This window comes from Acipenser ruthenus, chromosome 6, assembly GCF_902713425.1.
Source record: "Acipenser ruthenus chromosome 6, fAciRut3.2 maternal haplotype, whole genome shotgun sequence".
Taxonomy (NCBI): Eukaryota; Metazoa; Chordata; class Actinopteri; order Acipenseriformes; family Acipenseridae; genus Acipenser; species Acipenser ruthenus.
In genome coordinates this window covers 39191478-39205598 of record NC_081194.1, presented here as the reverse complement: position 1 = coordinate 39205598, position 14121 = coordinate 39191478, and the positions used below count along the sequence as shown (strand labels likewise).

The following is a 14121-nucleotide window of genomic DNA, read 5'->3' as shown; positions in this document are numbered from 1 at the left end:
GTCTTACATAAACAAATGTAAGCAGGTTTAAATACTGTACATTTTTTCGCTTGCGTTGGGAAATTATTCTTCCTGGTGTTGGTGTTTTTGTTAAAAGAAACACTTTTTAATTCAGTACCAAAATGGAGACAAAACTAGTTATTAGATGGCTGTATTTTTTAAAATTGGTATGATGCAGAGTTTGTTTTTTCTGATTATGCTTGTTATCCGTCTCCTGCAGAAACTGCCTTTTACCACACAACTTTATAAACCGTGGTCTTCATATTATTTATAGGCTTATACTTGGGGGTAGCAGAAAGATGACAGGAAAGGCAGAGGCTCAGTTTGCAACATCTGCTAGCGCAAAAAAACATGCAGTGCCCGGTTAAACAAAATCGTCCATCGAAGCAACTTCAATTGTGCCACAAGATTTTGCGTCACTGCTGTCATAACATGCAATTCCCAGTGTATGTACATAGACAATATCCTCTCACTAAGTCCTAAGCCACCGACACAGTGGGATGTATTTACAATTTCCACAAAAAGATTATTGTACACACTGTTGCAACGTAACGTGTTAAATGTTTCTGAACTTTAATCCACGAGTGTTATAGTACAATTTTAGCTCTTGCTTTTCATCTGAATTCATTGCTTATTTGAGTCAGTTTCCAATCAACATAACGCCTGTGTTACCTTTTTGAATAAAGAAACCAGGAGCTACTGTATTATGGCGTACTGCTCATACTTGGGCATGGTGGCTTATTTACCTCTGTTTGTCTGAAATAATCATTCAAGTCCACTGAAAGAGTTTTTTGAGAGCAGGGCTCTAGCATCCCGGTGAATTGTTTCTTCAATAAGCAAAGGTGTTGTTAATTTGTGTAATCTTTTCCGTTATTGAGTTTGAACAGAATGACTGACGTCTATGGAAAACAATGGGAAAGTAGCATTTGATTGTTGCAAGTAAGATTTAAAACACTAATCATCTTCGTTATGGGTAATTAAGGGAAGTTCATTGTTTTGACCTATACCTTGATCCCTATGAACAACATGAATATGTATATTCTGATAACTGTGTCAATTTTTCTGAGCAGTGGCATTGATATCTCATCAATTCAATGTGATAACTAGGCACAAACCCGCAGAGTTGGGGTTAACGCGCTACTTAAGTAACACGTTACTGTAATAGTATTACTTTTGTCAATAACAAGGTAATATCACGTGTTCATGATATTACCTGGGAGTAATGGGAGTAATAATATTAGTTACTTTCCGCACAAAAGAAACAAGTTTGTCTTGTTACCTTTTCTCTGTTGTACACTTACATTCATGTTTTTTTCTTTTTTAACCCTCACGCACCAAGCTGCTCTAATTGATGGTGCAATCTCTTCCGGGATGTCTCACTGCGATAATAAGCCATAGGGCAATCACATCTTTCTGAGTCTTTCTGAGCCTTGGCATTGAATAAGGCTAGGCACTAGGAACAAAAAAGTATCCCGTCATGCCAGTTTTGATGATATACTTCAAAAACGTCATACACAGGAAACGTGTCCACCAGCATGTATTTTGAAGTAGAATAGGCCAAGATCAAGATGAGGCTTGTACTTGACTGTACGTACAGCTCTTTCTTTTATGTATTTGTTTGTTTGTTTGCTGACAGTGGTGGCCACATTTATTGCACACCATAAAGTTTGTTTTGTCACCATATAGTCCGTTTTTCTGTAACTTTCTATTATTGGTGATTTCAGGAAATATACAGTACATTATGTTGGTATGCCAAAAATCAAATGTATTTATACTACAAACATTTTAAAAACCTGTTTGATACATTTACTAAATGAATTATCAGACAAAGCACTCCAAATAAGGTTTTGGGTCTAGGAGTAACTTACCATCTAATTTTAACACCGAGAGAGTAAAATGTATTTTCAGGGGGTAAAATGCAACAATACTTTGAAGTCACCAGTAATATCAATTAAATACTGTATAATCTTTTAATGGTAATGGGGTAGGCATTAAAAAAGAGCCTTCCACTTTCACTGCAATGTTGCTTTGAATTACTGTACAACCACGAGTGTGTTCTACAAGGTTCTTGATCAGCTCAGCTCATTTTTTCGAGATATCACACTGACTATGCTAATTAATTACATTACTTAAATTTAAACATGAAATTCTTAAACTCAGTGAACATGTTAAAACTTCAATATAAAACCATACAGACAATAAAACAAGGAAATGCATTGATAAGTTATAAAACAGTTAGTTTAATATTATGGGCACCTTTTTTTAGCGGTTACCTCTGACAATGGTTACATTTGGATTTGTTTCTGGACTGGGGTGTTTACGCTTCAACCTGTGTGTCTTTGAATTTTTCTTATTCTTACTGTGATTGGCTGCAAAGACAACAGGGCTAGCCAGAGATTGGCTAATGTTTGTTGGGTTGTTTTTTCGTGTATGGTTTCCTAGTAACTGAAGACATTGTATTCTGGGAGATGTAGTTATTAGTGGAAGTTTTAGGGCAGACGGGAGGGGAGGCAGACAAGCTGTGCAGCAAAATTGCAATACGTATTTTTATACATTACATTTAAATTTAGTGTGCATTTATGATTTTTTTTATGTGTAAAAATGGCAGGTACCAGCTTATCTGGACTGCTTAGTCACAATAACTGTTTCACAGGACAAGACAAGAGAAAGAAGAGTAATAAGTAATATGTATTGACTCAGAACGTGCTACTTTTTCATTAAGTAATAAGTAAGAGTAATAAGTTACTTTTTTTCATTACGTGCTCAACTCTGCAAATCCGACATCCAAAGACATCGATATTTAAAAAAAGAAAACTGTCAATATTGGACCTACCTATTATTATGTGTGAGCCAAAGGAAGTCTACACCAATACTGTAAGTGTTTGGTACCAACTATCTGTAAATGTTGTATTTTGCTGACAGATTGGTTCCCACCATTCCACAAAAGACAGCAAAACACTGCCAGGAAGCTGTGGCTAACCAGCTCCATGGTTTCAGACCATCACAATGCGATTGACTGTGTTAACCTATCCAGTCACCAGATCAGAATGTTACCCATGTAGAACAGATTTTACTCCAAATGTCCAACTTCCCCACATATGCAAACCTTGATAATATTTTACAATGGAGAATAAACTACAGTATTTATTGCTTTTACACAAAATAATAACTAATTTCAGAATATGTAAAATGACTCATCTCTTTTATTTTTACAAGTGTTGGAGAGAAAAATATCCACAAGGGAAAGTCGGGAAGAATTAATAAGAAGAGGTGTTCTCAAGGAAATTCCTGATCAAGGTGAGTGCAGTGCTGTGCACAATTATTTAGCCTCTTGCGGGAGGGTGGGAAGCTTAGCAATGCTGCAAAGTGGTTGACTGACAAAAATAAACAACATTTTAAAACTTTTCAATAAAAAGAAACTCAGGATATCTGTGTCTAAATTTATTATTGGTGCAATGACCTAGAATTGCCCCAACAGTTTTCTATAAGCTTAGTTTGAGCAGTGTTTCTCATGTGCTTATTTAAATTACATCTCCAGGTGAGTGCAGTTCCTCGCTGTGTAACAATATTAACCCCCCTCCAAAAGTGGGTCGGGCATATCCCTGGCAACAGGGATAAAGTGTTGTCATCTGTACTGTACATCCATAATTTCATCCTTTTGTCATAAATGCATTCTTACATATCTAGAGAACTACTTATCCAATTGAGCTACAACTCTGCAAGGACATTATTTAGTGTTATTGAGTATACCACAATCTGGCGTTGTCTTACAATTTGACAGACCTTCGTGGGCTGTAGAATATTTTCTTGATTTAAAATTTAAATTGTGTTATGAAGGATTCAAAGAAAGACATAGGGCCTACCTGGGGACTGGATTTTAAGCAGGATGCCTTCTCTTCGGGGTGTAAAGTCACCAGGTGTTTCCACATTGGAGAAGTTGTCTGATTGTATGCAAGTATTTTTTTGCATGTGATGCGAAAAAGTAACTCCAAACAGCTGACTTGCTCTTTCCCTTTGTTTTACTCCCTGTCGATTTATTTTTTTACCAAACTAATGATGTTGTTGTTGTTGTTGTTGGACCAATTTTGCACAGTTAACACAATAGCCAAAGAGCCCCTATCATGTGATTGAGGTGAGAAACCAACAACTACAGCAGAGCCACCATTACGTGGCACTGTTGATTTGAATTTCAATCTATTTATTCATGTAAAATGCTGTAATTTAGTATTTGTGCAAAGTAAATATATATATTTAATGTATTTAACATGTATTTAATGTGTTTTCTAAAAATAGTTTTTTTCTTTTTTTTTTAACAGTACCTTTTAAAAAGCAACCATAACAGAATATGCTTACCTTTTCATTTTAGCAAGTATACCTTGTCTGATGTAAAAAATAATCTGAACATTGAAATTCTGTTTTTTAAAATGAATGTTCTGGCTGTAAATCGAGAATTTCACAAGATCCTTTTCGTTAATGGCTTACTTAAACACAGTTGTGGTTTTGTTATTACAGATGTACATTAAAAGATTAGAAGGATCGTTCTGCATTTACACTGTTGACAGGTTAAGCACCTCAGGGGAACAACTGCAAGAGCTGTAAATCAGGATTCATGCTTCTGTAGAACTGTAAACCGCCCTCCATTCAGGTTTTCCATTATCAAGTGTATGCAGAGGTATGTTTTCTGCACAAAAGGCTGCGGTTAATTAGAAGTTTGTTTCTCCTTAAAGCTGCTCCCTCCGCTTTCATGAAATTGTTTGGGATATTCCTCTGCCAGTTGCTTAGAAGCAGGGGTCGGCACCATGTCGAGTGTGACAGAAAAAAAAAAAAAAACAACATCTTGGCCAAGTTCTATACAATTGCGTGTGTGTGTGTGCTAGACGTGTTCAATGATAACTCTTGTCATGGACATGTGTGTCTGTTTACGAAAAGTTGCTGACCCCTGCTTTTGCCACTTTTTTATAGTTCTGTGTAAGCGTTCACCTTTATTTGACATTTGCTAACCACTTTAACTTTGCACTGAAACCAATTCAAAAGACTTGAACCTATTTCCTCATAACGTGCAGTTAAGGACGGGCGTGTGTGTCCCCTTAATATTTGAGTCCAGCTGCAGTAGTACAATTACCGGAAAAACGGCACATTTTTAAAATGATGCTATTTTATGCTAAACGGAAAACTGTTAATATACTAAAGGGAAAGCACTGAAGCTGAATCAAGAATTTCAATGCAGAGTTCCTGAAATGCAGTACGATTTATTTGTACACCACATTGAGCCTATTTTAACGCTCGGGAATCGGACAATGTAATGTCTTTGACAGAACTCATGAAGGTCTGTAAAGAACATGACCTGGGACTTCCGTGTGCTGATGTATTCGACCTATTTCTTATTTTATATTGAGACATCATAATAAACAAAAATGTTTTAATTACCTTACGATTTCAGGTACATACCTTTAAAGTAAGATGACACTGCAAAACAATGACTGTGACCTTTTATTTGACTTGTTACATCTAAAAGGATGCAAGCAAATTCCTACATTCTACTTGGTTTGATTGAATGAGTATGTTTAAAAATAATAATAATAATAATAATAATAATAATAATAATAATAATAATAATAATAATAATAATTATTATTATTATTATTATTATTATTATTATTATTATTATTATTATTATTTATAGTAGTATTTAAGTGCCGGTGTGGGGTCCTTCACCAGCTGTCATATGACAGCTGGTAATAAATTCCACTTAGCATCCCCTAAATAAAAGGAGGTGCTAAGAAAGCCAACACTTCACTTATTATAAAAAAAAAAAAAAAACGACCGGTAAAAGGACTGTAAATTTAAATGTTCAAAGAAAGAACAGAACCAAAAGAAACGGTACAGAGCACGCCACTTAGAGCCCACTGGTCGACAAAGGCCATCATGTCGCCAGTGGACTCCGCGTTGGCATGCTCTAAAGAAATCTGGGATCTGGCAAGGGCTCTGAACATGGCTCCGCAGTCAAAGAGACCCTACCCTGTGATCTTGGTTTAGCAAGAGCCAGAGAATTTGCTCCAATTACTAAAACCGTAACTTCACAAAGATAGAACAGCAAGTTTTGCTTGGTTTCTTAAAGCTTCATAATTGTTTTATTTATTGTTTTATTTATATATATATATAGTTGGTCAAAAGGAAAGATTCAAGCGAAAACATTGTGGGTACAACTATTTTATTTATCCTTCTTTCGTTTACACTGCTGGCCTGCTCTAATAGTATACCAGCTTGAACATACCTAGCTAACTGTGCCTGCGAACTAAGGGTTCCCTCACTAAATATCTCCTTCAATTCCCGCCCACTAGGAAGTCACCCTCCTATCACATCCTAAATGACAACTTGCCAAAACACCCATGGTCTGCCCTGAACTTGCCAACAGACTATCCCATGAACGATGGCTTATATATATATATATATATATATATATATATATATATATATATATATATATATATATATATATATACACAAACATACACAGAGAGTCAATTACCGTCTTTGATCAACCGTATTGTCTAATCAACCGAACACACCTGTAATCACGTGATGGATTATGTGTGGTGTATTAAGCACACAGCTTCTGCTGCTAAAACGCCTATGAGGACCAACAGACTGAGGCAAATGAAAGTTACAGAATTATTCACACCACCAAAACCTTAGATGGAGCATTGTGTGCTTTAAATTGTTGCAGTTAAGCAAATTAAAACAGTCGCCTCGGTCTTGATTTTTCTTCTATTTCATCCGTAAGGGCTGGAGATCCTGTCTGTTATTGTGCAGCTAAGAACTTTTATTTTATTAATTTCAGTTGCAATATTACAATGCCTTAACAGCAAGTACTTCAATTACCTATTTAATGAAATTTAAATCTCTGGTGAGTATAACACTTTTTTTTTCTCATGCCATTGCTTTGTAATAACAGATACATTGAGAAATTTGTTTTAATTATTACTTGTATGTTTATATGATTGTAAATTTACATTAAAAACAGCGTGATGGCAATGGCATGAAATAACTTACACAATGTAAGTTATTTCATGTATAGACTTATGATGATATATTCTTATTTAAATATTTAATTATCAATTTCGGTTACAGGCCACATGATTATCTAATTGGCCGATTGTTTTACTGGTATAAATGATCACAGCTGTTCCTTGTGTTAATTATTGAGAACCTGACGAAGACATGTTGTCGAAACGCGTTGTTTGCTGTTAATGGAATAAACTTATTAAGAACTTTAAATATAAAATCACAATGGTCCTGTACTATTTTTTGAAAGTGCGACCTGTCTTGGTGGGCTTCACTTAAAAACTGGAATAAGCAATCATGAGTCCACATAGACGTCTTTCTTTTCCATATACCATAGCCTTGTGGTCTGTACCTCGCGGAAGCTAAACATTGGAGTGCACAAGTTGCCTTTCTTTGGAATATATATATATATATATATATATATATATATATATATATATATATATATATATATATATATAATACTATAATACAGTGTTCACGCTAGGCCGCGCTATTGCGCCAATGCCCCTCTGAAATAAAAAATGTCCCAATGAATTTCTCTTAACACGCCTGTGTGTCCCCCTTCCCAGACCAGACATAATACCAATACGCAGTATTGCAGTAAGTTAATGCATTTTGTATTAACATGACATGTCTGACGACATGCTAATCTTTTTTACTTGTTTGTTTACACTTGCGTTTTCATAATTAAACTCCCGTGCCATTATTCTCCAGTCCAGTAGAATGAGCTCACACCCTCCCAGTAAAGCCTGGATGACATCATCAGGCTTGTTAACCACATGGCCCGGTGCAAATATAACCTTGTATCCCTGTTACACCCGATCATTACTTCTGGATGAATGAGTAATCAGCTTCGGCAGTGACTGTTGAAATGTAGGCTATTATACGTACTACAGTACAGTTTATAGACAAAGTGCAGTGAAATGAAAACCGCATCATTAATTTTAAAAAAAAGAAGTAGTCTACGGTAACGTTATAAAACATGTGAAATGTGTCTTTTCTATGACAAAAAATGCCAAAATTCAGGGCCAGAATAATTCTGTATGTGTTAAGCACCAACTGTCTCTTGACCATTTCGCCAGTAGGCCTATAACAGCGTGATAAAAAAAAAAAAAAATAGTGTATGTGATTTTATACAGCACTGTATAGAATACATCTTGCATTGAGAAAACACCACTGAAATAGGAATAAAGGGAATTTTTATGTAATACAGTTCACGTACAGTCACAGTTTTGTTTAAGTAGCATTTTCAAAACGATATCATTATGTGTAGTATTAAAATATGTTAAAATATAGCAAATCCACAAAACCAACAAAATACACATTATATATATATATATATATATATATATATATATATATATATATATATATATATATATATATGACATTTTATTTTTAGTGTTCTGTGTAACATGGACCATTGTTTAACCTTGAAAAAAATTAAATACAGTACCTGAAGCAGATACGCGTTTATCAGATCAACATCAACGTGTGTTGTAAAAATAAAGCAAAAATTGTTTGAAAACTGTCCAAAATATTTCCTTGGCAGCTAAGAATGAAAAATGGCAAGAAAAAAAAATGCCATTTTTGATATGGAAATTGTCAAAATAAAGGGGCAGTGGAAGGTAAGAATTTACCAGGACAATGGCAATTAAATACTACTATTACACTGGATCTGTTGGTAATGTGGTTTCTTTTAATGCAGCGGTTTTCAAACTGAAATGGCGGACAACGCATTATATTTAGTACCACTTAGCAATCTATTGCAAACTTTTGTCATGTATGTTTAATTGCTAACACCAGACTTCACTGCACACATAACTAATTTACATATTAAATATGTACTTTTTAAATAAGCCATGTTGTTTAAATGTCATATAAACAGTTGGGCGGTTACTGCAGTCTTTGGGATAAAAAAAAAAAAAAAAAAAAAACAACCCTCTCCACCCTCGCCCCGCAGTGGTGGAATAACCTTCCTACAGATGTCAGGACTGCCCAGTCCCTGACCACCTTCCGGCGCCTCCTCAAGACTCACCTCTTCAGACAGCACCTGTAGAACTCCTCTTTTTTTTCCCTCTGGACACTTAAACTCTTCCTTAAATGCGCTTTACTTGCTTTTATCTGCCCCCTATTTTACTGCATTTAATCCTGTTCTTTAGAGTACTGTAATCTGTCAAGTGTTATTTAATCTGTAGTATTTTGTATTTAATTATATCCTGATGTAACTATCACTGACACTGTTATCTGCTCCGTTATTGAATCGTATATTGTCATACTTGTACTTGCTAGAACCAAAGTCATTGTATTTATCTTGCTCTTAACTGTATTATTACTTGTACTGATTCTTGAAATGTATTGTTGTTTACGACTGTAAGTCGCCCTGGATAAGGGTGTCTGCTAAGAAATAAATAATAATAATAGGGAAGCGTTTTATTATTTTTTTTAATTAGCATCAGTACGTTTTACTCACCAAGAATTTGAAAATGCCAGTAATATGTTTTCGTAATGAGGTCAGCTGTAGACATGCGTAGATAGTGAAATTTTTTTTGCCACCTTTTATGTAATTTTATTATCAATAAAAATACATGATGCCATTTGCTATCACGAAATAGTCCGATGGCATTTCTAAGTGATTGAGGGTAGCACGGAGGCTTTGTGGATTTTAATTAATAAGTAATTACAATAAAATGATGTTGATGTTTCCATCAACTAGAAATCTGTTTGAGGGACTATTTTTATCCAAAAGTAAATATAATTAGGGCTACTGTTTTTCGGGTTTTATTAATTGTATTTTTTCAGTGCTTATTTTTTTGCTATTTTCGAGTTTTATGTAAATCGTTTTTTTTTTTCAGGGCTTTCGTTTTTGATATACTGTATGAAATTAGTGTTTTCGGTTACTATCCAAAATGCTTCAGCGTTTGTTTTTTTGTGTGCATGTCAAAATATGTATAGTAACTCGACAGTACTTGCACACTTAAGTTGTACCTTCTTTCCTTTGCTGTCTTCCACAACGAAATCCCTATGGTCACGGCCACATTCTTCTGGGGTTTTTGTGTGTAACACAGTTTTAAATCCAGCTAACAAGCCTCCATCCTGATTGTAATCTCGTTTTAAATCTTGCAAGCAGAGTTTCCAATAGAAATGTAGGAATGTGCTGTCGCTCAGTAGATGGGGTTGGTTTAAAGTAATCAGAACTATGAAAATGAAAGATACAAGTCAGGAAGGCGGGACATTGCCCAGCAGCACAGGGAAATGTATTTATTATTAATTTTGTAGTAGGTTTTATTTTTTTTAATGTGAAAAGGGTTAAGTCAACGTGAATAGATTAGATTAACTATTTCCGCAGTTTTTACGGGGTTTCCAGTGTTTATTGGCTATCCCCCGATTTAATTTTTTTTGTATCGGGGGTGTTTTATCGGTTAAAACCGAAAATCAGAAGCCCTAAATATAATAAATATTTTTTCTGTTATAAAACTTTTATAATTGTATCCATCACACACTCTAAGGCTTGTGCGTTTTGCTGTATCTTGTTGTTATTGTACAGACCATTTTTTTCTGTTTTCATTTTATTATGACTAACTCAGATTTGGGTTACGCGGTGGACTACATTTTTTGGAAAGGGGTACGCAGCTTAAAAAGATTGAAAACCACTGTTCTAATGCGATTTGGTACAATGTCCTCTACTCGGTGATACACCAGCATGACTTTGACACATTTTCCAATATTTTCCCCAGTGACAGTGAGTATTGTAGAGACACCTTGGTTGTATCTACAGCATTACAGTTTTATTTTTTGTTCTTCAGAAACAAAAAGTCAGTAAACTTTGTTGGCATATTTAAAACAAACAAAAATAAGAAATGGTGGTTGGTTCTAAATCATCAAACATATTGACCCCCTCACTGAAGAACATGTCCCCCTAACATTTTGAGAGGGGGCCACACTGACCCTCAGTCTGTAAGTGGAGGCTGTGTGGTCCAGTGGTTAAAGAAAAGGGCTTGTAACCAAGAGATCCCCGGTTCAAATCCCGCCTCAGCCACTGACTCATTGTGTGACCCTGAGCAAGTCACTTAACCTCCTTGTGCTCCGTCTTTCGGGTGAGATGTAATTGTAAGTGACTCTGCAGCTGATGCATAGTTCACACACCCTAGTCTCTGTAAGTCGCCTTGGATAAAGGCGTCTGCTAAATAAACAAATAATAATAATAATAATAAGTCCTGGAGCAAACACTGATTATATATACACACATACACTGTATATATAAAAACCCAACTCCCTTTCAATGTGCTTCCTCTGTGTGTCAAGTGTCAAGTGACCAGCCACCACTGTAAAGCAGTATCCAGCAGGAGTTTTACACAGCAATGGAGGTAAGCTCTTCTGTACGCCCTGCAACGTTACTGTAGGTCACTACCGAAAATCGTCTGTTGACAGGCATTTAGATTCAATTATTCAGTGAAAGAGAAAGGTAGAAATCCACAGTAGTACCACGACTGTTTTAAGCCCAGGACACACCAGCGCATCGCTGCACTTCGCTTCTATTTTGACGCGCGGTAGACAGTGCCACACCAATGCGTCTATACCCAAGCGTCAATTTCCTTTCCCCAGGCAAAAACACCAAGCAACCATTTCGAGGTAAAAACAACTATCCAATCGGTAAAAGAAATATGTCTGTGTTTTGGGAAGACTCCCTTGAAACCTCAACAGAAGAGGAGGAGGAGGAAGAAGAAGAGATTATTTTATTATTAAGCAGCGTACCTAAAAAAAGTGTAAACTTTACAGCATATTTTCCCCTGATCATAGAACTGTCAATCTGTAAAACAGCCTACGCTCTGTGCCAGAAATGGTGAGATAGGAAAATACGTTATACATCAGAATTAATTTTAATTTCTAACCAGGATGTATTAATACTGTATGTGACTTATTATGTAATAAAGTGAACTGAAGTTTGTAGAGGCTACTGATGTACGATAGTGTAACCCAGGTTATACCAGTTAGGAAAGGAAATCAAAAGAGGCCAGGTCAGAATTTTGAATACAAACACAGGGTTTATTTATTACAGAGAAATTGTATAAAAACAAGTGTGGCAAAGTGGTTTGTAGTGCTCCGGTGTACAGGTGATTCAAGGTGCTCCAGACAAAGGACAAACACAAGGTTCACAGGTCAGGTTCTTTAATTTCCTTGACGAGGTTTTTAAATAATAAAGCTGGCTCTACCCAGCAATGGGTATTGCCAGCGACAAAAACAAAGGGGTTGCAGTCCCGAAAGAATAATTCAAACACAAAACACATAATACAGTCACAAACAACACGTCTCCACACTCTGTGCTCTGGTGCAGGTGCGGTGCTCTGAGTGCTGGTGCTCTTATGCGTTCAGGTCCGGGCTGGCTTCTCGCTGCAGCTCCCGGCTTTGTATCAGCCGTCTGGCAAAACAAACACAACCGTTTTATCAATGGAACCAAGCGTTTTATCAATGGACCCACACTTCATTCAAGGTTCCGTCCTTGTCTCCTCCCATTAACCACAACAAAGGAACCAATTACGGCGTCAGGTCCCCCTAAAGTACCCTAAGCCCCGCCCCCTCCGATAGCTAGTTCAATCACGTCTCCTCCAATTCATGACTGAAACTTCGCTCACCGTACTAGGGCGATGACTCCAGGTACCGTAACGCCGCCTTCTTCCTGAATGGCCGGCTTCCGACTGCCCCTGGAATGAACTGCCCAACCATTCAGTATGAAGCCCGCAGTTCCTGTTGTACAGTGCCCTCACCGGTCGAGAGGGAGATTGTTGATTCGGATTCATTCGCTCTTCGTCACAACAAGATATCAGTTATTTTTTATGAATGAATAGCACTACTGGAAAGCTGGCCTTGTAGGCAGGTCAGTGTAATGCACTGTGGCATTGTAGTGGTTTGTAGTGCACAGGTGTAAAGGTGATGCAGTGCTTAGTAACAACAGTCCAATGGTGAAAACGAAGCTTTATTAATTGCTTTCAAATAATACGACTGACTATACACAACGATGTGTACAACCAGTCAAAACCAAAGGGTTCAGTCCCGACATAATAATAAACACACACTTTAAAACCTCACCAGTCCAACAGTGAGTGCTCCGGGTGCACGTGGTGTTGTGAATACAATATTGGTGCTTAACAGTCGTACAGTGCAGTCTGGGTTTGCTGGCTTATCAGTGACAGCTCCCAGATATTTAGCCCTCTACAAATGACAAATACGAATAGTTAATAGACAGACAGTACAACACTAAACACTCACGGTTTCTTTTTTACTCCTTGCGGTCAGTCCGTAACCATAACAGAGGAATAGATCCTTGGCCACATCCCCTGATATACCTTCAGTCCTGCCCCCTTCGGTAGCGAGTGCAATCACATCTCCTCCAATCCATGACTGACACATCTCCTACCATATTAGGGCGATGACTTCTGGTATTGTGGCTCCGCCTCCTTCCTGGATAGCCCACTTCCAACTGACCCTGGAATGAACTGTCAAACCGTCTAGTCCGGGGCACACTGTTCCTCTTACACAGCGCCCTCACAGGTCGGGAGGGAGATTGTTGACTCGGATTAATTCGCTCTCCGTCACACACACTGGGCGAGTAAATAAATCAAATCAACAAACTTAAGTGAAATTTAGAAAACAAAACAAACAATAATAATTATAAAACAATCCAATACAATAATTTAAGTGATCAGAAATAAATAAATAGTGACAACCGTCGCCTCCCTGTTTCAATGATCTACTGTATTTAAACGTCAGACCCCCATTGGATCATTAGGTCACGACATAAAAGCGAGTGTTTGAACTTTACCAAACCCAGCTGAATTAAATCCTTGTTACAGCAGCACGTTGTTGTAGCAGGTTTAAATAATAGAGCTTCCCGCCCCCTAATCAGAAGTAATAGAATCAGAGCGGAAGAATGTTTACCTGGCTACAGTAGTCTACGTACAAATCAACAGGTAAGCATATACATACATTGTGTATACAGAGATGTAAACATAATTTATGACGTGGTAGCAATTTTTCAATTTTAACAAACATTTT

At 36.8% G+C, this 14121-nt stretch overlaps 1 protein-coding gene across 2 annotated transcripts in view; it reads left to right on the top strand.

Moving 5' to 3' along the window:
- LOC117410898 (phosphatase and actin regulator 2-like) overlaps positions 1-14121 on the top strand; it is a 207203-nt gene that overhangs the window by 105826 nt on the left and 87256 nt on the right. For both annotated transcript variants that reach the window (XM_034921580.2, XM_059025370.1), the window contains exon 3: positions 3217-3297. In XM_034921580.2, coding sequence (XP_034777471.2) covers positions 3217-3297 — 81 coding nt within the window. The remainder of the gene's footprint in view (positions 1-3216; positions 3298-14121) is intronic.